This window comes from Dermacentor silvarum, chromosome 1 (assembly GCF_013339745.2).
Source record: "Dermacentor silvarum isolate Dsil-2018 chromosome 1, BIME_Dsil_1.4, whole genome shotgun sequence".
In the NCBI taxonomy this organism is placed as follows: Eukaryota; Metazoa; Arthropoda; class Arachnida; order Ixodida; family Ixodidae; genus Dermacentor; species Dermacentor silvarum.
Window position 1 is genome coordinate 151,027,297 of NC_051154.1, and position 24,973 is coordinate 151,052,269.

At 45.8% G+C, this 24,973-nt stretch overlaps 1 protein-coding gene across 1 annotated transcript in view; it reads right to left on the reverse strand.

Moving 5' to 3' along the window:
• LOC119465281 (ornithine decarboxylase) overlaps nt 1-17,450 on the reverse strand; it is a 64,953-nt gene extending 47,503 nt beyond the window's left edge. Inside the window, exons 1-2 of the mRNA XM_049670904.1 lie at nt 17,085-17,450; nt 102-198 (exon numbers count right to left, since the gene is read on the reverse strand). Coding sequence (XP_049526861.1) covers nt 102-198; nt 17,085-17,162 — 175 coding nt within the window. The 5' untranslated portion in view covers nt 17,163-17,450. The remainder of the gene's footprint in view (nt 1-101; nt 199-17,084) is intronic.
• Between the last annotated feature and the right edge of the window lie 7,523 nt (nt 17,451-24,973).

Genomic DNA, 24,973 nt, shown 5'->3' on the forward strand with positions numbered 1-24,973 from the left:
AACATAGTCAACATAATTACAGCAGAATTACTGCAGAATATTAGTAGGTAGGCCTCGCAAGCTTGAGTTGTGTACAACTTAATGCTTCCTGAAACACTCACCAAAGAAAGGCGTCACATTTGGCATTTCGCTTCTCCATAAGTTCACTTTGTACTCCAGATCCCTCACATCACAGACGAAGAAGGCATCGCCGGTAACCTGAATCAGCCAGGAGATGGTGTGAGCGGTAGAAGACGAACACTGGCAAACAGAAATGTTTAACGCTTAAGAGTCGCATGCTCTGCACGCGCTGCATATACCATGCTTGCGCATGAGCTAACCAGTTTTTCTGTTTGCTCCGTAAGCTCCCTCATATTTTCGCCAACAAATTTAACTTAAGGTCAAATTGAAACTGCTTGGGATAGTTCAACAAGATTTAACTTAGCATATGTTTCCATGTGTAAAAAGCAGCAGGCCGCCACCGCTGCCGCGGTGATGATGATGATGATTTATTGGCATCCCCTTTGAAACGGGGCGGCGACAAATAGTCACCTAGCCTGCTTGATTTAATCAGGTATACTATACATGTTCTTTATCTAGCATTTTTGTATACCTCTCATTATTTTTATTTTTCAAAAATTTTCCTTGTACCGCTGCCTATGATTTTAAGAGATTAGGTCGTATCCATCTTCTCCCTGCTTTTTTCCACCAGTACTCTAATCGTCTCTTGCTGATCTCTACGGCTGATCTGTTTGTTTCCTTCCACTTTAAACCCAAGCGCTTCTGGGAATTGCACGTTACCTACGGTTCTCGCTGGGTGGATCCCGTCGCATTCCATTAGGATGTGCTGAGTGGTCTCTGGATCTTTACTGCAGCATACACATGTCTCATCTAGTTCCGAATATTTTTCCGATATGTTTTCGTCCTTAGGCAACCGGCTCGAGCCTCAAATAGCAAGGCACTGCCCTTTGTGTTATCGTACAGATTTTCCCTTCTAATTTCTTTCTTCTCATTCTTGTGAATCTCCATTGTCCTTTTCGTTTCCATTCTTTGCATCCAATTCACGGTCTCTATTTTTCTCACTCCGTGGATGCGCGGAGGCGAGCGCCATCTGGTGGTGGTACAAGGAACCCAGTGGCGGTGACGTCGTGCGCGTCCTCCGCTGTGATTGGTTGGCCTATTCGGCAAGAGAGCAGCCCCACAGCATCCACAGTCACGAAAACCCGGCGAAGTTCGCAAAGAAAAGCTTCGTCGTGCTCTCACTTAAAGGAAATAAGCGCACAAAGCTTAGTTTGTTTCTAGCCTGATTAAAACCGAAAATGTCGTAGGTTTATTTTGTACGTGGGGGTGAGCTTACATGTCCCCAGCACCCTTTATTGTGCCCGCGCTTATTCGTGTTGATGGCGTTTTATATGGCAAGCGAAGTAGTACCCAATACATTGTACATATTCGTCATAGTTTAAGGCTCAGGAGTGCATGAAAACTAAATTTGCTTGTATTTTATTCGGGGCGTACTTGTACCCAAGTTGGCACAAGAACGTTGGAACTAATAAATTCCTTTTTTGTCGGGAATTCGGTAATTTTGATATACCTAAGTAGACAGGTGATTCTGTCAAAATGTTTACCTTCCCGTAGCAATCCGGCTTCAACCTCACTTTTGCACCAATAGGTACTGGACAACACGCCATGTCAGAAGAAGTTAGAAACAAAATGTTAACATATAAGTTATTGATCCTTAAATTAGACATAATCGCTTATTTTTATTTGCTTTGGCAAATTTCCAGTTTCATTTGCTGTTTTAATTTATGTCCAGCAGAAATGTGTGCCACTTTACGCAGGCGGTATCCTGTCCTGCTCGCGACACCATCTTGTGAGCACCGTTCAGTAGCAGCGGCCGCGTTGCTTGCTCACTTATGGTTTAAAAATGAAGCAAGACAAGCAAGCAATCAGGCAAGCGCGAAGGTTGTCCGCACTTGTAAGTTTTCAGAAAACTACATTATCCCGTTATACAGTGTGTTAATTTTTAAGTTTTACGGAATTTTTAGAAATCGCCTGTCGCAGGTTGCATAATTCTCATCATTGAGCTGGGCTATTCGATGAGGCGGACATTAGTAGCACGAGAAATCGACACACATATTCAACTAATGAACAAAAACTCACTAATTAACTTCTTAGTTAATTACTTTACGACACATATTGCAATTTACGAATTGTAGCCGGTGAGATTGCCAGGCGTATTCACTTGGAATGAATTTTCAGAATGACGCATGGAATTTCCCGTTGCGAATTTCCTGTTGACGTATGTCACACAGCGTATGTCACAGAGCGTGTCTAAATATTTAAATAGACTAAGCTACATATTCAAAATGGAAAGCTCGTTTTATTTTCGCATATTTCTTATTTCCTTTCGCGGACCCAAATCTTCCAGCCGTTTTATACTATAGTCTCCACCTTTTGAGCGCTCATCTATTTATCCAAATCGCCATTTATTGCGAATGACTAATCGCAGAGGCCATCACTTAAAAAGATACGAACGAAATCTATTATAGACGCGTAGTCCTACACCCCACGTGCGTGGGATTGTCTATTTTCGCGGCAAAATACCCGTTCCAATTTGAGTGTCTGAAGTTTGAAGTAGGGGAACCTATGACTGTCGGTCCAAATTTAGAAGCATATTCGCGCACAGGAAACCATTTGAACAGAAACTACGGTGTCGATTGGAATATTGCAGGAGTCTTGTGCGAATTTCAATTTTTGGTTCGAAGGGAAATCGAAGCGAATACTGGTTAATGTAGAATAATTTCAAAGTGAATAGTTTGAATGGTTGTGGGATATGCATACAACCTTTCGAAATGGGAGATGGAGGTTGTTTCATACAGAAATTCACTTAAGGTTTTTGACATGTTTACTATGAAACCACTGGTCACACTGCTGTCTTTTCGTTAACGGTGCCTTTTGTTGTAGGTTGCTCATGGCGGCTCAAACAGCTGTATGTGCCAGTCAAAAACATCTGCTCGGTGGTTATATTCGCCAACTGACTCCACAGCGGCGGATATCATAAACTAGCGGATTTTTAACCTCTGGCGCATATGTACGTTTATATTACGGGCCGTATAGTACTTACGCATATACGCATATAAAAGTGCTGCAGCCACAGCTGCAGCACTTCCACATGCACTAAGTCCAGGCCCTCATGCACTAAAGCCCTCAAACCATTAATTAGTAGAGAGGAGCTGTGGGAGACTGCCCTGCGCAGCTCCGATCCCACCCTACAGGAATGAGTCCTGAGGTGGGTTGAGGAGGTAGCGGAGGCCTACCACGACTGGTAGGCGGACGTCTGGCAACATAAGGTGCTGAGTCTGGCGCACACAGACCTCCTTCTCTCCCCCGGCTCCTCCCCTTTCATAAAAAGGGAAATAAAAATTTATTCATTCATTCATTCTTGACCTCTTCCTCCATTCTGTGTCCACGCTGTTCAGGTACAGATACTTGTGCACTTTAGCCGCTCATTTATTTTCATCCAAGTTCCAGTCTTTCTTCAAAACTAATATTGCTCTGCGCTTCTCGGACTTCAAAAGGGGCCCAACCCATGTCATCCTGCGCTATCTCATTTGTGATTTTACGATGGGCTTCCAAAGCCAACCGGCCTACCAGTCTTTGGTAAACTTTCAACCCCGACAAGATATTTTAAGCATCGAATGGCATTTGAGAACGTTAACGCTGGCACAATTACTCCTTTCCATATTCCACGCACCACCTCATACCTATTGTGGCCCCACAGTGCTCTGTGATTCATTATTGCTGCATTCCGCTTCCCCTTTATTTTCAGATTACGTTGGTGGGTGCTTGAGTAAGTCTTTCCTTTGTTTATGCATACGCCGAGGTATTTATATTGCTTGACTATGGGTGTGACTTGCTGTTGAATTGAGACCACGTAATTACTCACCTATTCATTAAAGATCATAATTCCCGATGTCTCTGTGCTAAACTTAAGGCCTAGATTTGTCGCTGCGTTGCCACAGATATTCGCAAGTCTCTGCAAATCTCTTGTATTGTCCGCTAGCAGCACTATGTCGTCCGCATACATCAGTCCAGGAACCTTCTGTTGCACCATTTGTCCATTACACCATGTAGGATAAATCAAACCCTAATTCGCTACTTTCCAGTCATCTTTCTATGCCCTTAACATAAAGCGTTAACAACAATGGAGACAGAGGACATCCTTGCTTCAGTCCTTGGGGAATTCCCACCAAGGGAATTCACCTTTAACCAAATACCTTTTCGACCTTCCCATACAGCTTGTGCTCGGTTGTCTCCATATACCTACCTCAGCAGCTCCACGAAATTGTGATCTGTGCCAATTCGTTCATAAGAATATCCCATAACAATTCACTGTGTACGTTGTCATAGGCTCCTTTAATATCTAAAAATGCTATCGATAAAGGTCTATTCTGAGCTACTGAAATATCTGTGCACTGAGTTAGTACAAAGATATTATCCTCTAAGCGTCATCCTGGCCTAAAACAATTCTGTAGTTTCCCCCATACGTCATTTTTCGCCAACCACTCCGCGGATGCGTGGAGGCGAGCGCCATCTGGATGGTGCTGCAAGGAACCCAGCGGCGCGCCGCTCCCACTAAGACAGACCCCAAACGGCAGCTGGAAAGAGGGTTTGTTTTTGAGTTTGGGCGTAACAGAATTATGTTTTCTCGTGTATTCAAATTCCAATCCGACGCTATCATGTCTCTAGGTTGTGGTTACGTCGTACTTTGCAAATTTTCTGACGGATTTAACTTTGACAAATTCAATTAGTTCAGTAACGCTTACGCGCCGCGCGGAGGGCCTGCGTGGTTCGGGATGATTTTTCTCTAACGGACAACGCCGCTGACGTCCACGCCGATGCCGATGCCGACACCGGATTTTCTGCGACACGGGGCTCTTAACGCTATCACGTTACAATCACCTGAGAGTGTGCCCTTTAAAACAACGGCGGCGGAAAGTGCTTCTAATCTCAGACCTCAGAGTGAGCTCTCACTGAGTTTAACTGATATCGTGAATCTGGTAAAAATAAATATAGGCGCCTGCAATATTGGTGGTAACTCTAAACTAACACTTACTTGAAAAATGATGGCGAAACAGCAAGTGACGTGGCAGATGGCCCAATATAAGCGCCGGAGGAAAGGATTGGGCAAGAGCTCGTGAGAAGACCTACCAGATAGTGTTCTATTTTAACGGAGAGATAGAGAGAGAAATAGAGAGAAAGGGAAGACAAAAGCGTTGAAAGAGGTCGCACCAAGTTTTCCGTTTTATAGGTCCAGGGCATTTCATCCTTGTTTAGCTGCAGGAACCTCGTTTAACAGACAGCGAATCTTTAACGCGATTTGAATGCTGGGGCTGGGAGTAATCAGCCCTGCAGGCTGATTCCAAGCGCAGTGAACGTTATACAGATCATACGTTCTGGATAAAAACATGGCTGGGTGTAGCGCAAGAGTGAATAGATTTGCATTGCATTGTAAACGAGAAATGAGATTGCATTTTGTTGAATGTATGCGCGTGTGACCATGTATGAACAGGCGCAGGGATGCTATTGCGGTGTGTCGGCATGTGATCCGCAATTTGTTGCTCACAATTGTAGCGTTTATTACATGCGCATGATTACTTCCTACGTTTGCTCTGTTGGTTTTGTAATAGCTGCCTGCCTGAATTGAATTGAATTCTGGGGTTTTACGAGCCAAAACCACGATTTGATTATGAGGTGCGCTGTAGCGGGGATACTTCGGAATAATTTTGACCACCAGGGGGCTGCCTGCCTATATACGTATAATGGCAGGCAGCCCCCCAAACGTTAGTTGTGTAAGGAAGACGAAGCGCGTCGTGTAGATATCCGCAGCCGGATCGCCAGCGCTACTGAAGCGGGGCTCGGGCTCGACGCTGTTCCTGGTGCGCCTGACTAAACCTACGCTGTTGTGTCTTTCTGTCTACGTCATTCGTGTCGTCCACAGCCGTGCCAGACTTCCTTGTCATAATTGGTGGAGGTTTACTGGCTCTCCTGTAATCCTGGAATTGCGCAGCCGGATCATCCCTGCCATCATGACCTCCGCAAGCGCCACGAGCTTACCACCACCTGCTCCCCAGTCCTCCGTATGCCCCGCACACTCCTTCAGCGGGACCCTCCCATCTTTAGCGGTGCTGATGACGACGACGTTGATGACTATCATCATACGAACGCGTCAGTCTTAACAACAAATGGGATGACGTCACGAAATTGACCACCGTCCCTTTTTACCTCACCGGAATTGCCCACTTGTGGTTTCGCAACCACGAAAGCGAAGTCCCAAGCATGGACTGGGTTCAAGACAAAGTTCAGCGAGGTCTTCGGCCGCCCTGCTGTTCAAAAGCTTCGTGCCGAACAGCGTCTGCAGTCGCGCTCTCAGCAGCCTGGTGAGACCTTTACCAGTTACATCGAAGATGTCATCGCTCTCTGCAAACGCGTCGATGCATCCATGACTGAGGGCAATAAAATCAAGCATATACTGAAGGGCATCGACGAGGACGCCTTTCAGTTGCTGATTTCAAAGAGCCCCTCTACTGTTGCCCAAGTTATTGAACTATGTCAAAGCTATGATGAGCTCCGCCGTCAACGCCTCCTCACCCGCCGTCCTGTTCCCCATCAGGAATCGTTGTCCGGCTTGACCTCTGCTTTTCAAGATCCCACCCTCCTCTCGCAGATCAAGGCTTTCGTCCGGGAAGAAGTTGCTCGCCAGCTCTCCCTTATCTCCAACCCGCCGGAGTCAAGGTCGTCCCTTAGTCCGACCCTACGACACGTTACAGAAGAACAAGTGTCCGAGGTCCTCCCTCTGGAGCGGGCGCCTCAACTCACCGCCCCATGGACTTACGCCGACGCCGTCGCACGACCACGCCCACCGACGTTCCGGGCTCCGCCTCCGATGCCTAGCCCTGTTTTTACGTCCACGCCGCCACGACCTCCAGTCCATCGAGTAATTAATCCCTGGCGTACAGTGGCCAATCGCCCCATCTGCTATTCGTGTGGTATTCCTGGACACGTTGCACGCCTGTGCCGTCGCCGTCCACTTCATCCACGTGACGACCCACGCACAGCAGCGTACGACCATCCGTTGTCTTACGCTCCAGACCGCGATTTACCACTTCCCCCACCCAAGCCTTCGCCCAGTTTCTGACCGCCGTTCTCCTTCTCCTCGTCGGCGCTCGCTTTACCCGATGCGTCGACGTCCCTCTACTGCTGACACGGAAAACTAAGTGGCGCAGTTCCCGAGGCAAGAACTTCGTCATCGTCGCAACGCTCAAGCCCTCTTCTTTCGCCGCCCAACGTTATTGATGTCGCTGTTGAAGGTGTCTTTGTGCTTGCCCTCATTCACACAGGTGCCGCCATATCTGTGATTGCCGAAAAACTATGCCGCTCAATACGAAAAGTCACGACGCCTTTCTTCGGTCCCTTACTCCGCACGGCCACTTCCTGTTCCCGATTACGTTGCTTCGCGGTAAATCTCTCGGCACTGTGGAGCCTTACGACACCATTACCGTGTTGGAACTTTCTACTGGATCGTCCGAGGTCAACACCCTCTCCGGTAGTCCCGTACCTGCCACATCGCCTGAAGACGTTTTCAGCCACGTCATCGACAACACCTTAAACCCCAAGCAACGCCATGACCTCCTCCATCTCCTCGACAAATTTCACCCTGCTTTTGACAGCCATAGCACTTATATGGGCCGAACTACGACTGTATGTCACCGGATTGACACCGGTGCTCACTCACCGCTATGGCAGCGACCATACCGTGTATCTTCGACAGAACGACGCGTCATTGATGAGCAAGTAGGTGAAATGCTCAAGCGTGGTGTCATTGAACCGTCCGACAGTTCATGGGCATCGCCAGTTGTTTTAGTTAAAAAGAAGGATGCCTCGATCCGCTCTTGCGTGGATTACCGTCGCCTAAACAAAATAACCCGAAAGGATGTTTATCCATTGCCGCAGATCGATGACGCCTTAGACTGCTTACAAGGTGCAGAGTTCTTTTCGTCCCTGGATCTACGGTCTGGTTATTGGCAAGTACCTATGGCTGCAGACGATAAAGCCTAAAACTGCTTTCATCACACCAGATGGCTCATTTGAATTTCGTGTGATGCCATTCGGCCTTTGCAACGTGCCCGCGACTTTTGAGCGGATGATTGATACTATTCTTCGAGGCCTCAAATGGAACACGTGCTTGTGTTATTTGAATGATGTAGTAGTGTTTGCACCAGTCTTTGCTACTCACCTTCATCGCTTGAAGCAGGTTTTACGCTGTCTCAGTGACGCTGGTCTCCAACTCAACCTGAAGAAATGTCACTTGGGGGCACGCAAGCTGACAATTCTCGGACATGTCGTGTCAAAGGACGGCGTTCTCCCCGATGCCGCAAAGCTCCGAGCTGTTAAAGAATTCCCAAGGCCAACGTCTATAAAAGACTTGCGTAGTTTCATTGGCCTCTGTTCGTACTTCCGCCACTTCATTCGAAATTTCGCTTCGATTATGGCACCGCTGACAGAGCTACTTCGGGGAGACCCCAATCTTTCCGCGTGGTCCCCGGCTTGCCACGAGGCCTTCGCGACGCTATGTCGCCTGCTTCCAACACCACCGATACTGCGCCATTTCGATCCAACTGCTCCCACGGAAATCCATACGGATGCTAGCGGCGTTGGTCTTGGCGCTGTGCTCGCCCAGCGAAAGCCCGGCTACCAAGAATATGTTGTTGCTTACGCGAGCCGCACTCTCACGAAAGCTGGAGCGAATTATTCAGTCACGGAAAAAGAATGTCTAGCGATCATCTGGGCCATTACAAAGTTTCGTCCATACCTGTACGGCCGGTCCTTCGATGTTGTTACCGATCACCACGCACTTTGCTGGTTGTCGTCCCTCAATGATCCCTGCGGCCGCCTAGCCCGGTGGGCACTGAGGCTCCAGAGTACGATATCCGGGTTGTCTACCACTCCCTCAAGAAGCACGCCGATGCTGATGCTCTTTCGCGCTCACCTGTCCACGCCGACATTGTCAGTGTCTCCGTCCTAGACGACCCACTTCCCCCATTCGCTTCTGTCGACATGGCTTTGGAGCAGCGCAAGGACTCCTGGATTTAAGCTTTGATTGATGACATCTCTGATTCACCTGAACGCCGACGCTCCCGAGCGCTACGCCGACAAGCTTCGCACTTCGCCATCCGCGACGGAATCCTCTACCGCCGTAACTACAGTTCCGACGGCCGCAAATGGCTGCTTGTAATACCCTGGCAGCTCCGCACTGATGTTTGCGCCGCTTTCCACGCCGACCCTCAGTGTGCACACGCTGGTCTCTTCAAGACTTACACGAGACTACGTCATAGGTTTTATTGGCGCGGTATGTGCACATTTGTGCAAAAGTACATTCGCTCTTGCACAGAATGTCAACGCCGCAAGCCTGATCCTTGTCGCTCTTCTGGACCAATGCAACCTTTGCCGTGCCCTTCGCGACCCTTTGACCGGGTTGGAATAGACCTATACGGGCCTCTGCCATACACAGCGGCTGGCAATCGCTGGGTCATTGTAGCTATAGACCACCTCACGAGGTATGCAGAAACGGCCGCTCTACCAGCCGCGACGGCTCGTGACGTTGCCTCCTTCCTGCTTCAACGCTTCGTTCTACGTCATGGCGCTCCCCGCGAACTCCTGAGCGACCGAGGCCGCGTCTTTCTCGCCGATGTCATTCAAGAACTAACTGAATGCCGCATTATTCATCGCTGTACCACCGCATATCACCCGCAAACAAATGGATTGATAGAGCGCTTTAACCGAACTCTTGGCGACATGCTTTCGATGTATGTCGCCTCCAACCACACCAAATGGGACCTCATCCTTCCCTATGTCACGTACGTCTACAATACGGCACCCCAGGCAACGACGGGCTTCTCTCCCTTCTTTCTTCTATATGGCTGAGAACCGTCATTTCGCATTGACACTATTCTTCCTTACCGTCCCGACTTATCAGAGGGTACACCGGTTTCCGAAGCCACCCGGTATGCAGAAGAATGTCGGCAACTAGCTCGCTCCCTTACAACGCAAGAAGGAGCGCTACAGAAATTTCGTCATGACATTTCGTCAATTGCGCCCCCACACCCAGTTTTCGCCTGACGCTCTCGTTTGGTTGTGGGTGCCTCCTACTTCAACACCAGGTGTCTCCTCCAAATTTCTATCCCGATACCATGGACCCTACCGGGTTCTGCAGCAAACTTCTCCGGTGAACTACGTCATCGAACCTCTGACACCCCCTACGGACTTGCGTCGCCGAGGCCGCGAAACTGTCCACGTCGATCGGCTCAAGCCTTATCACGAGCCCTTCGTCCTCACAACGCCTTAGGCCTCCTGTGCGGCTCAGTCTTCAGTGAGGGGGGAAGATGTAAGGAAGAAAAAGTGCGCCGTGCAGAGCTCCGCAGCCGGATCGCCAGCGCTACTGAAGTGAAGCTCGGGCTCGACGCTCTTCCTGGTGCGCCTGGCTAAACCTACGCTGTTGTGTCTTTCTGTCGGCGACCTTCGTGTCGTCCACAGCCGTGCCAGACTTCCTTGTCATACTTGAGTCCGGCGCTTGTGTCCGGCCCTTCTTTCTATTGTCTTATAGTCTCGTTTACGGTGTACATCCATCTATGGATTCATACCAACTAGTCCGCTGGCATTGCTTGGACTGAAGAGAGGGAAATAGAACAGAAAGAGAGAAGGCAGGGACGTAAACCAGAAAGGTGTCCGTTTGGCTGTCCTATACTTGGGGAAGGGGAAAGAAGAATATAAAGAAGAGAGAGAGAGAGAGGTGACTAGGTGATCGTCCACTGAGCACACGGGAACTAGTGTATGAAGGCTCACTGCTATGAAGTCCGAATTAGAGAGCCTTCACGATCGCACAAATGAGTGCCTGACACGTGTATCGGACCGGATTGCCCGTATTGACGTCGCCGAAAACAGATCCCGTCGAGACAATATTGCTTTTTACAGCTTGAAAGACATGCAGCTTGTGACTTGGAATCAAAGTGGGGCGTTACTCATTGACCACTGTAATGAACTCCTTGGCATAGCTCTCGAGCCCCGTAGTAAGTGAATTAGTACACCTGCTTCGAACTCACAGAAATGATAAAAACAGACCAATCATTCTAAAGCTGCCACATTTCAAAGACAAGGAACGAATTCTTTCATCAGCCATGAAATTCGAACGTACTGGATACATCGTTAGCGAAGACTATTCCCCCAACACCCTTCTTGCCCGTAGACAGTGAATTCAAATCGGAAAGGCAGATAACACAAACTTCAAGCTACGGTACGACAAACTAACACAAAACAAAATTTTTGTTTATAAACACTGTGCAAGGCTGGTAGTCGAACTTAAGTCATAGTAATCGCCCACACCACAGAAAGCAAACAACACCTCTGAACCAACCCTTATATGCCAACGTTCGCGGCGGCATTCCTAAACGTGATTCCTTGTACTGTCTTGTGTCTTATTGTTGCTGCAATATTGTACTTTTAACAGAAACATGGCTCAATTAATCAATAAAAGACAGTGAAATCTTACCTTATTTTTCTAATTTCGACGTATTCCCCAAAGACAGGCACAATGGCACACGTGGCGGGGGTGTTCTTATCGTCAGCAACCGTCCTCTCGAATGCACACTCATCAATTTACGCTTATAGCGGGAATTACTTTGGCTATGCTGTAATGCGACTTATCCGCGCATGCTCATTGAAATTTGCTACAGACGCCCGAGTAGTGAAAACTCCTATATGCAGTTCTATGACTGCTTGACGGCCCTTGCCACTGCTGATCACAATACGCATATCCTGCTTTGTGGGGATTTTAACCTTTCTGTAGTAACATGGTCCAACTTAGCATGCACTTTGGGAAGAATATAACCAAACGTTAACAGCTACTTTGTCGACACATGTTTTATCTCAATTGATCACTGAGCCAACGCGCATTAGCGATCATTCTAACAATATCCTCGACCTTGTCCTTACGACGCCCACTGAAATGTTTTCCCCTGTTACCTTGTTGCCTGATCTCAGTATCACATAGTTGTGCATGGCACGATTAAATGTAACGTACCTAAAAGCAAAAAGTTAAACAAAAAAGCTCAGCTTATATCACAAAACAGACTGTGCTAGCATGATTGAAGAACTTACAACCTTTTCCGTGAATTTCGCCTCTTCCTATCAACAACTTAATCTTAACTCTAACTCGTTACATTTTAAAGAGAAATACAACACTTTATAGGTTCGTACATTCTAACCATCGCAGTTGCCGAGAGCACCCAGCCACTCTGGTTTAATACTAGCCTGAAGCTCCTAAATAATAAGAAAACGCGGCTATTTTGCTCAACCAGAAAAGCTAAGCAACAGTTACTTGGGACAGGTACTACACAGTTGCAGATGAATAAGGAAAGCTAACTGAGCGATCGAAGGACACATTTTTTACTCCACCCTGGCTTCGCGAAAGTGCCTTAACACACGAAAAACACCACAAGCTATATTTTGTCAATCATATTTACACAACCTCTCGCTGATGGATGTGTTCCCTTCAACTGGCGCGTCATAAACATTGTTCTAGTCTTCAAGAAAGGTTACCGTTACTGCCCAGGTTACTATCGCCCAATCTGTATTAATAATCATAATTATCAACATCATCAGCCTATTTATATGTCCACTGCAGGACGAAGGTGATCTCCAATTACCCCTGTATTGCGCTAGGTGATTCCCACTTGCACCTTAAAATTTCCTAATTGCATCACCTCACCTAGTTTTCTGCCGTCCTCGACTGCGCTTCCTTTCTCTTGGTATCCATTCTGTAATTTAATGGTCCACTGGTTATCCGTCTACGCATTGCATGGCCTGCCCATCTTTATTTCTTTCTCTTAATGTCACCTAGAATATCGGCTATCCCCGTTTGCTCTCTGATTCACACCGCTCTCTTCCCGTCTCTTAACGTTAGGCCTAACATTTTTCGTTCCATCGCTTTTTGTGCGGTCCTTACGTTGTTCTCGAGCTTCTTTGTTAACCTCCAAGTTACTGCCCCATATGTTAGCACCGGTAGAATGCAATGATTGCACACTTTTCTTTTTAAATACAGCTCCCAGTGAGAATTTGGCAATACCTGCCGTATGCACTCCAACCCAATTTTATTCTACTGTAAATTTATTTCTCATGATTATGGTCCTCTGTGAGTAATTGGCCTAGATAAACGTACTCCTTTACAGACTCTAGAGGCAGACTGGCGATCTTGAATTCTTGTTGCCTTGCCAGGCTATTGAACATTATGTTTGTGTTCTGCATATTAATCTTCAACCCCACTCTTACACTTTCGCGGTTAAGGTCCTCAATCATTTGCTGTAATTCGTGCCCATTGCTGCTGATTAGGACTATGTCATCTGCAAACCGAAGGTTGTTGAGATATTCGTCGTTGATACTCACTCCTAAGCCTTCCCAGTCTAAGAGCTTGAATAATTCTTCTAAGCATGCAGTGAATAGCATTGGAGAGATTGTGTCTCCTTGCCTGAACCCTTTCTTGATAGGTATTTTTCTACTTTTCTTGTGGAGAAACAAGGTTGCTGTGCAATCCTTGTAGATATTTGTAAAATATATTCACGTATGCATTCTGGACTCCTTGATTATGCAATGACTCTATGACTGCTTGTGTCCTCACGTATTCAGCATGAAATCCTAACATTCACCGGCCGTATCCTCCGGAAACATCAGAGCGAGAAAATGTGCCAAATTGTTCCTGAACCTCCGCGGGTGGTACACAGACGGGCCACCAACCTAAGAGACGTTGTCACGTCCTCCAAAATTCACTCAGCTAACTTCAAAGGCTGCGCACCATGCGAAAAACCTCGATGCAGGCTCTGTCCCATGACGAATACCGCTAATGTGGCCAAGCGCACCGCGTCTTCATTTCAATTCAAGGGGATTACAACTGTGACACTTGAAACGTTGTATATCTCCTGGAATGCACCATTTGCCGCGCACAATACATCGGACAAACGCAAACCCCTTTCAGGCTATGCTTTAATAATCACAAATCACATGTAAAATCTATACCGCAGCTCCCCCTCTCCGAACATGTGAACATACTAGGCCATCCTTTCGAAAAATTTAAGGCCACTATTTTGAAATCAGAATTCCCCACTCACTACGACAGAGAAGCCTGCGAGTCGTGTCTAATATACACATTCAGATGACTTTCAAACGGAATAAATGAGAGCATATTAGGCTGACACGCATGCCTCACGAATAAGAGGCATTTTTTGGCATGTTTGGTGCACCAATGAATATTTTTCCTGGTTGCTTTATGCATTTTCTAACGATTATATATGACATGTGTAAAATGCCATATTTATGAAGTGATGTGTATATTTCCGCCTCCTTTATTAGAAGTTCTCCTCCCTCTTCTGTTATGTTGATGTTTATTACTTCACCTTGTCATATAATTTTCATTTATCTTTTACTTTATTTTTCATACGCACATAGATTTTGAGTAAAAAACAGCTTACCCGCCTACACAAAGAATACCACTTGTTTGGTGCTCCAATGAACATTTTTCCTTGGTGCCTTATGTATTTCCTAGCGATCATGTATGCATATTCAAGATACCAAAACGCCTAACATATAGAGCAACAATTTTAGGCGTGCATGCTATCCCCCCACGGCTTATCACAACTATGAATGAACAGAAATTACGTACGTAGATCCTACGCACCGTCTGCGTGGTCATACAAAAGTTGCAGCAACCTCGAAAAAAAAAAAAAAAAGAAACACTCTCCCGGCAGCTGTCGCTCCTCGCATGCCCTTTGTTACCATGTGACCCCTCTCCCCTACATTCAATTGGCTGTATCGTTCCTCCCTTGCGGACACGACTGAATGTGCACCTGTGCACGTGTGGGTTACTCACAAATTACCTATCTACATTATTTTTCCACGCCACTGTGTGCATGCTCAAGGTTGTACTCACGTTCTTTTTTCTCTCTCTCTCTTATTTCCGTTGAGTTTGACATGAGCCAATGTACGTGTTGGTATGCATGACGTCCCTAAATGTGCACGTGTTTGTGGTCATAGACCAGGTACCACGTTTTTTTTTTCCGTTTTTTTTTCTTTTTCTTTTTCTTCGTTACAGAGAAGCTGTACAAATTGAGCTCTGTGTGCTTGCAATCGCACTCTTGATGAAGGCCGGACCCCGGCCGAAACGTCGAAATTAAATGTTTTTGCTTTGCTACGTACGCCTGCACTTCTTTTAATTTATATAAGTAAAAGGGCACATATCGGCCACATTTTTAGGCTGAACTATCTCCGGCATCGGTGTACGAAGGAGGCTAGAAACATTCCAGGTACGAAAAGGTGGTCGTAACTCGCTAAGAAATACTTCGTATTTAAATGTACAAGCTCAGTACGTTGCTCTTTTGTTCATGTTTGTTTGTTTGCGAGAAGAAATAAAATGCAAGTCCTGTTTGATAAGGAATGTTTAGGTCAGAAATCGATAGAATTTGCTCTCCAACCTCTATACTTAGAAGTTCCGTTAGGCTCAGAACTATATGAAGTGAACGAGAAATAAGTAAAATAAGTCTGTGTGTTTGCATGCATTACTAATACTAAGCGCATCCTAGTATCTTGTTGCCGTCAAAAACGCTGCAGGAGCGCTTAAAAGAAGCATCGCGCAATCTTGTGCCATGCTACTTGCATACATGAAAAGTATAATCCTACTTTTGTGCTTGGATAACATTTTAGTGCCAGCAGACAAGGACAGAAGGGAGACGTAGACAGCACAACTCTCCCTTCTGCTCTTGTCCGCTGGCGCTAATATGTTATCCAAGATACCAAAACGCCTAACGTATAGAGGAACAATTTTTAGGCGTGCGTGCTATCCACACACGGCTTATTACAACTATGAATAAACGGAAATTGTGTACGTAGATCCTACGCACTCTAGAAATTGATGTCATGCGAAGCATTTTGCAGCTAGTTTTCCTTATATAGCTAGCATTGTTTGGGGTTCTGCAAAACGCCACGAGATGGACTAACGTCTTTATGCAAACCGAGTAACTGTTAGGTTGTGATGCGAGCGTGTGTGTGCCGACAGCAGCACGACGACGGTGACGACGATAGTATGACGGCGACAACTGCCAATGTCGGACTAGGTAGTGCTGGCTGCTACGAGTAATGGACTGAGGAATGTTGGCCGATCCAGAAGGTGGTGTAATGTCGCACTGCGTCTAGTTAAGTTAGCTGCTACGAGAAGAGAGAGAGAGAGAGAAATAGAAGAGAGGAAAGGCAGGGAGGTTAACCAGACGCACGTCCAGTTTGATACCATGCACGGGGGGAAGGGGGTATACAATGATAAGAGAGAGAGAGAGAGAGAGAGAGAGAGGAGATAGACCACAGATCTGCTACGAGAGAAGGACTGAGGATCGTGGGCCGCTCCAGAAGGTGGTGCAATGTCATACTGCGTCTAGGTATTGTTAGTGCCACGAGGGAAGATAGGGAGTAACTGACTGGACCTCACTTTGTATGCAACTTGTTCAGACAATGGAAAGTCATGGGCCGTACGGAAACTGGCACGCACTCACGTGCTCTCGCTCGTGCTGCTGCTGCTTAGCTGCTGCTGCTGATGATTAATTGGCATCCCCTTTGAAGCGGGCAGTTAGAAATAGTCCCCTAGTCTGCTTGAGTTAATAAGAAGTGCTAAACATGCTTTTCATTCTAGCTTGGGTATGAGATAGGTGCTATGCGATGTCACGCACTCATCAATCGTCTCAAATAGCTAGTTGCCACTGCTACGAGAGATGCATGCGTGTGAGTGTGGCCGAATGGGAAATAAAGAAAATAAGAAGTGTGACCTAATGGTTTGAATATCGGGCTGTTGTGCTAGGGGGTAGGGCTTCAATCCCACCATCGGACACTTGCATTTATTTTTTTATTGAAGAGGTCAGGCACGATGCGAGACAGGAACATACATACATACCGCAAGAGCCATAAAATGCTTAGCATTTAATGCTGTGAAAAGTGTAGACGCATTTGTTTGCTTTTACCTGTTGCTGGATGACGTCCCTAGCAACGTTGATCACGCTGTCGTCGACGTAGATGTTGGTGTATGACGTGTTAGACATAGCTTGCCCTGTATGGAGTATAGACCATCACTCATATGAGCAGCGTTATGCACAACACACGCAATGCTTGGCACCATTGCTTAAGAAAGTATAGAATAAAAGACGCGAATCTTTTACTACAGCTAATCGCCTTAGCAGATACGCTAGCGATTAGCCTTACTGATGCGTGGTCACTGCTGGCAACTAGCGAGGCCACCCAGTTAGGCGTATTGCCATTGCGACCATGTCTTAATGACTAATAATTGCAGCGGATGGCTTTGTATGCAATCAATGACTCGTTGTATACCGCCATCACTCCTCCATAAAACACCTCAAACAATATTGTTGGGTGTTTTCCTTTGGTGGTTTACTCTAGCGGGACATAGATTTCTACATAATTTATGTCTCTATGCATTTCAATGAAGCCAGTGAGGTTTTAAGCAGTTCGGGTCGTTTTCTCTGTGTCAAAGTAAATCGAATATCGATCCTCGAGACATGCATTAGAGCAAAGCACCCTAGATGCCAGTGCATCAAAAGCTCAGTGAAAATCTGCAATACCAAAGCACCGTTTCTTGCGACTCAATGCTCGTTTGGTGGAGGCATGGATTCAAGATGTGCTATTGCGGAAGAAGAAATAACAGTGGGGCCATGGTCATGGAGGAGACTGCGTTAATGATACAACGACTGCGTTTGAGCGACACGTGTCCATGTTAGAAGGCCAAAATGGTGCTGGTGGGACGGCGTCTCGGATGAGTTGCCGTGTTAAAGAAAAAAAAATGAATGAAACAAAATGTACAAGTAACATGATGCACTTGGCACTATACAACGTCGTGCCACCTAAGCAAGCTTATCAAATAAAGTGCGCAATAAAACGACTGCGGTAAAACAGGAATTTAGAAAGAGTTGAAAAGAACAAAAAAAAGAAAAAAAGAAAAAAAAAGACAGAAGAGCAGTAAAGAAAAGCGGGAACTAGAGGGGCAATTAGAACGACAATAGTCACATGACTGGGGGAACCTGTTCTTCGCGACAAATGGTTGAGTCATTTTTTTTTTTTAGTTTATGCTTTGTTTCCCAAGCTGGTATTCTTTTCTTCTCCCCATGACCTTGTCAATTCTTTTCTCGCGTAAACACATCTCGTATTTGTGTGATTGATTTCTGTTGGTATAAATTCTTTGAGTCGTAATTTTGCTGTATGAAAGCGTGATATGCCTTGTGGCTGCTGCATTTTGTAGTGATATTTTTCGCCGCTTTATGATCTAGAATACTTGTTTCCGTCCCCCGCTTTCCAGTTGGACAGCTTGATTCGCAAGCTCAAGTCGCATATTGTCTTATTATGCCGTTCACTTGTTGGACACTTTTCATGAGTGTCTCGTATGGCTTCGTTGATAATATATTCAGATTTATCTGCATGAATGTTTACTGAAAAATTATTTCTTACTTCTTTTAAGTTTGCGGAGGTAAGTAGCGCTAAGTAATAAAAAAAAAAAAAGATGGCACGGCATTTCTTTTGCATTTCGGTTGCTGTCTTCCTACTGTTATAGTTAGGTGAAATACAAAATATATTCATGCTCTTTTTTTGTTGTCCGAGACTATGTCTGTTGAAAGGAGGTGCTTCGGTGCCATTTGCGTGTCTGGGGGAGCGCTGAAATAGTGGCGCTATAACGTGGTTGTTTTTAAATTTCGCGGGCTTTCTTGAAAGGCAATTACAAGAAGCTCCATCAATAGTACTTAGTTGCAAACACTTCAGCCGGCCATTTTTAAATACGATCTACAACTTTCGTATTCGCACTTCCTTGGTGACGCTAATATTTCAAAACTTAGGCAATTAGTTTATACTAAATAATTGGCTTTGCAAAACGGAAAAAATACCGTGGACTAGAGCCGCTATTCTGGACATTCCACCATTTCCTTCGAGGCTTGACGTAGGCGCGACGTTTACAAAATGGCGCTGATGGCCCCGATTTGCTTACTTGTAACGTGACGCAAATTTGACGTTTCGCCTAAAAAACTGCAATGTAGGCATTGAACCTAGCGTTCTTTATAAAGCAAGACAGTTTTCCTCCCCAGTAAAAATAAAGCAGTTAGCTCAAAGCGTACGATTATTCCATCAAAATCGTTTCTCGCTTCCGTCGTCTGCATGCGCACAAGCTGTCGTCTGTTTCTTTAGGTATGATGTGTGTCCCACGGGAACGGAATGAGTCGTCGTATATGTGCGCCCACGCGCTTGTTTTCTACCTTGAGACAACATACGCGACCTACCAGTGGTGATAAGCACACGCTCTAAGCAGCGTTATCGCTATCTCGTTAAACGCAACTGACTCAGTCCGACTCGTCTGGCTGAGAAGCGGCCGAATATCATCGATAGCGTTGCGCGCGCCAAAGGTATCCGCTTGCCCGACGCAAGCGCCGGCACTGCCATCTCTTGTTCACTTCGCTGCTCACTCGCACCGTGAGACGATAAAGTCCCTATATAAGAAAAGTACCGCCATCTACTCTTTCCTCCGCCGCCTCTTCTCCTAAAGCGCTTGCTTTTTTCTTTACTTTTTGCTTGCGAAAGCCAAGTCGATGGTGGCGCACCTAGAAAGTCCACGTTGAAGCTTTCAGGCCGGGCGCGCGCCGCCGCCGCTGGCGGCGACTGCGGCTGCGCAGAGGACTTTCAACATGGCTCTGAGGCGGAAAAAAAAGAAAATATAAAGAAGTGAAAAGCGCGCGCTATCGTCGTCCAATCGGAGATACAGGAGAGAGAGAAGCGGCGTTTATCAAAGGATGGCGGTACTTTTCTTATATAGGGATTTTATGAGACGAGACTTCAAGGCGCCGCCTTGCGTACATTTCTTTTTATAAATTAAAAAGCCGCCGTCGTCGTAGCCTCTGATAACGCGAAAAGTCATTAATATTGATTACAATACAAACGCATTAGCGAGAAGGGCAAAAAGTCACAGAAAGTTTGCTAGTTTCAAGCAATATTATTTCAAATAACGTTTTTTTATAATAAAAATGATGGTTCAAAACACAAATGCCAACACCTCCCGAGAGCGATGCAAATGCTATAAGCACGCGTTATGAACAAAAGATTTTAACGGCCCCAAAGGACGGGTAAAATGCGGTGATACGCATGCCTCTCGACCGCAATTGAATATGGCCGCTCATTACCATAATTCGCGCGGCTCTTCGCACCACAAATAATGGCGGAAAATCTCTGCAATGGCGGCCCAGCGCAACGTCACGCAACGTCAAATTGCCGTTCACGAAACGGCCCTTCCTGTGGCGCTCCTCACGGAATATTCCTTCATCCAATCAACAAGCTGACATGCCGGCTATCTTGGAACAACACCGCGTATTCGCGAAATTGCAGATGCATTGCACGGGCCTTCTGCACGCTACCGTTCACTTTCTTTTTAAAGCGCTAAAGTCGCAATATAGGTGCCAAGGACCACAAAAAAGTATTAGTCGATAAAATTTGCAGCTCCACGTCACGTTTCGTCATTCTGATGAAAACGCAAATTTGAATGTTGCAAAACACCCCGTTTCCCGGCACAAATTTCAAAGCCAGTGACCTCTCGACAGCCAATAATATAGTCAACATGGCGGATAATGGCGGCCGTGCAGCCGCCCTGCGTGTCACGAATAGAGGCTTAGGACACGCGATCCTCAACACTACTGAGTTGGTTTAAGCCTCCTAGCACAGTCCCCGTTTTTAAAACATTGGCTAATTTTAGCTGGGACACCCTGTATATACAGAGTGTTTGAGCTAGCTTTAGTCAAGTATTAAAATAGAAAAATAGGCGCTACGCGTGTCGTATTGGCGCAGTATTGTTCTGAGCCGTATGGAGCAGGTTATGGTATTTTTTTCAATCCGCCATGCTTGGTAATTAACAAAGATTACTTAATTAAATTTTTAATTATTAACTCTAGCGAAAAACCCTCAATACAAAAGTTGTTGCGCTTATTCAGGAACATCGGATTATGTTACTTCTCTGCTAAGATAACTGCCCTGATTAATTTTTTTTCCAGCGTTTCTTTAAAGTGCGCGAAATTAAAAAAAAGTACCACGTGACTGCCGGCTAACGCACCGTGCTTTCAGTGCCCCTCAAATGTAGGTTGAACGAATTAGCAAAGGCTGTTCCGCGCACAAAGGTCGATTGAACAGGCTGTCGGTGACTGCGATCATGGTTTTTATCTCCGCCGTTCATCGCACTGTCACCCTCTCCCCTTCCATCGTGTTTCTTCATTGGTCCGAAAAGAAAAGAAAAAGTATGCCTGCGTTGCGTCAAATGCTGCCTCCGGTCCCGTATCGCATTCGCACGTGGCGGCCGCTTTTTCGTTGAACTTTGTTCTTAAAACAGTACGCCCCTTTTGTCACTTAACCTGACTTAACGTCCATCGCACGACCTCTGTGCGCGGAGCAGCCTTTGCTAATTCGTTCAACTTACATTTGAGGGCACTAAAAGCGCGGCGCGTTAGCCGGCCGTCGCGTGGTATTTTTAAAAATTTCGCGCACTTAAACGCTGAAAACAAAAATAATCAGGGCAGTTATTTTAGCCGAGATGCAATAATTCGATGTTTCTGAACAAGCGCTACAACTTTTGTATTGAGAATTTTTCGCAGGTCTTAATTAAGTAATCTTTCTTAATTATCCAGCAGGGCGGATTGAAAAAAAATATGACGTGCTCCATACGGCTCTGAACAATACTGCGCTAATACGACACGCGCATCGCCTATGTTTGTATTTTTAATTGGTAGCTGAAACGCACTGTACATATATATACTGGTCGCTGCCCTATGAAGGTCCTCCCTCCACTGAAGGGAGTCTAGCCCTCAGTAGTAGACACATCACACGAAGTATTGCATGCCAAGATACACTAGTTGGATAGATTTACGACCAGCGTCTGACGTTTCGGCAGTGAATGTCTGGCATGAAAATGAAACTACGTAGCTGCGATAAGGTCAATCTTTCTCTTTAACAGCTGTTCTGCAAGCGCATGCATGTCCGTCATGAACCACTGTAGCAGGCGCCGGATGACACCTGATGCGTTTGAAATAAATGAGGTACCTTTTATTTATTTATTTATTTATTACAAATACCTACAGCGCCCGAGTTGGGCATTATCGTAGGGGGGTTAATTACAAACATAAAGGTCATATATTGAACTTCAAGAAAAACAGCATCCTATCATTTATGGTATTACAAATACAATAATAGTAATTACAGAGAAAGACAACACATCGAAAAAAAAAACATTCGATTATAAAATTTGCTACACAATGCATGAAACGGTACACTAGAAAATATTGTCTACAACAGATTCATGTAAAGTTCTCTATGCCAGATGAAAAATTGGGTGCAGACACTATCTCATCCGGGAGCAAATTCCATTCCGCAATTGTTCGCGGAAAGAATGAAAATTTAAATACATTCATACGACTTTGGTAGGCCCTTATTTTCTTGGAATTGTCGCGTCTCTTAGACTGATAATGAGGTGGTTTTAAATATATGTTCTTATCGATTCCTGTGTTACCGCTGTTAATGTTGTGTAAAAGCTTTAACCTGATCATTTTTCTGCGCGTGGACAGCAACTTCCACCCCAGATTTTCCCTGATTTGCGAACCTCTAATTTTGTAGTCGTAGATGCCCGTGACGAATCTTGCAGCCCTTTTCTGAACACGCTCTAAGTTATCTTCAATAACTTTTGTGAAGGGGTCCCATGCTGCGCAAGCGTATTCTAACATCGGCCTAATATTTGTGAGATATAAAGTTTCCTTCAAAGGTTTGGGCGCATACTTGAAGTTCCTCTGGAAAAGGTGCAAAAGGCGGCACGCTTCCCAGTTCTTGCAATCTTTAAGGAATGAAAGACAGTTTACACTTTACTACACAAGTGATTCGGATGCCGTGGGCACATAGGCATAGGAAAGTGCTACTGCCTACCCGACAAAGCTGAAGTATTACTTGCAGCTGAATGGCAAACTGAGTGCAAGAATATCTATTAAATAATTCGAAACAATATAGAATGCTTATACACACAATGTAAATTCGGGACATTTGAGGACAACACAGTAGCTGAAAATCAGGTGCAAGCAGTTTGGGAGATACATGTACGTAGCTGGCTCTAACATCGGGACATTTCTCAAAATCGGGACATGTCACGGAATCTTGTCATGATACTTCCACGACAAAGTATTAGTGGCAAATGGGCGCTGCTTCTGAAATCGGTTCCCCATTTTTGGACACTGGGCTTAACGAGAGAGAGAGAGAGGCCGTATTAGCTGCACATGGCCTCGGAGGTTTGGCAGCGTCATGCCACGCCCGCGCTGCCCAATCTCAGAAGTAATGAAGTACGAATGTTTGTTATTACTTTGCATTTTGTATGGAAGAGCAGCCCAACCTACTTTTTATGATGATGATCATCATCCAGGCAAAAGCAAACTACGGTCGGTGCCAGCTTGGTCAGGGCCTGCGGATAATGAGGATATAACCACGCGCAGGATGTCCTGACGGATGCGCTGCGCCAGAGTACGGCTCGTGACAAATTCATGAAGTGCTTATTCCCAGCTCCCGCTGTCCTTTTCCAGCTGTTTCCTGTTCTTGTTGTTCAAGCTTTTACTGTTTTAAATTCTGTTTGACGTTGATTACAGAGTTTTTCATTGCACGAGGAGGAAATGGCGCGCCGCGAACGTTTTTCCTGCTCTGGCTTATGCGAGACGCTGTGGCACTGCTTGAATGCGTTGTCGTCGCGTGCTGCAGAACGATTTGGAAAGGTTGGAGCTCGTTCTCCGAGATACTTACGTGATATCAGTTCGGACAAGGCCGTCGGGAGCCACTGTGTAGCCGGGTATGGGTAGCGCTTTCTAAACAACGACACAGGAAGGCACACGGATAAACATACGGGAGGGTTTTAGCAACTCATATTCTTTGAAAATTTCCGTGTTCATATATACAGGGTGTTTCAGCGAACACTTTCAAAATTTATTTAAGGTTGTCTGTGGCAGATAGCCCAGTTCTAGTTAATGAGCTGGTCTACTCGAAGAGGCGGACATTACTTGAAATTGAGATGCAAAATCGACTAATTGACAAAAATTCACTAATTAAGTTTTTAACTAATTACCTGATGGCCCATATCGCTATTTACAAATTGTAGCCGTGGAGTTCGCAAGGCGGATCCACTTGGAACGAATTCTCGGGATGACACCAGTTTCGAGATATTAATTCCCGATCTTTGCGGAGAAATGCATTGGCGTTACAGTTAATTTTGTGCTTCAATGCATAAAGCGACATTTTGTTAAGAACCTAACGGGAACGGCAATGCACGAACTCTGGAACGCCTTGCGAACTCCACGGCTACAATTTGTAAATTGCAATATGGGCCATCAGGTAATTAGTTAAAACTGAATTTCTGAATTTTTGTCAATTCGTCGATTAAATTAAATTATGGGGTTTTACGTGCCAAAACCAGTTCTGATTATGAGGCACGCCGTAGTGGGGGACTCCGGAAATTTTGACCACCTGGGGTTCTTTAACGTGCACCTAAATCTAAGTACACGGGTGTTTTCGCATTTCGCCCCCATCGAAATGCGGCCACCGTGGCCGGGATTCGATCCCGCGACCTCGTGCTCAGCAGCTCAACACCATAGCCACTGAGCAACCACGGCGGGTAATTCGTCGATTATGGATTGCAATTTTTTGTGCAAGTAATGTCCGCCTCTTCGAGTAGACCAGCTCATGAACTAGAATTGTGCTATCTGCCCCAGGTAACCTTTAAGAATTTTTGAAAGTGTTCGCTGAAACACCCTGTATATACATCACCTAACAGCCACTGGACGCTTCCTATCGCACC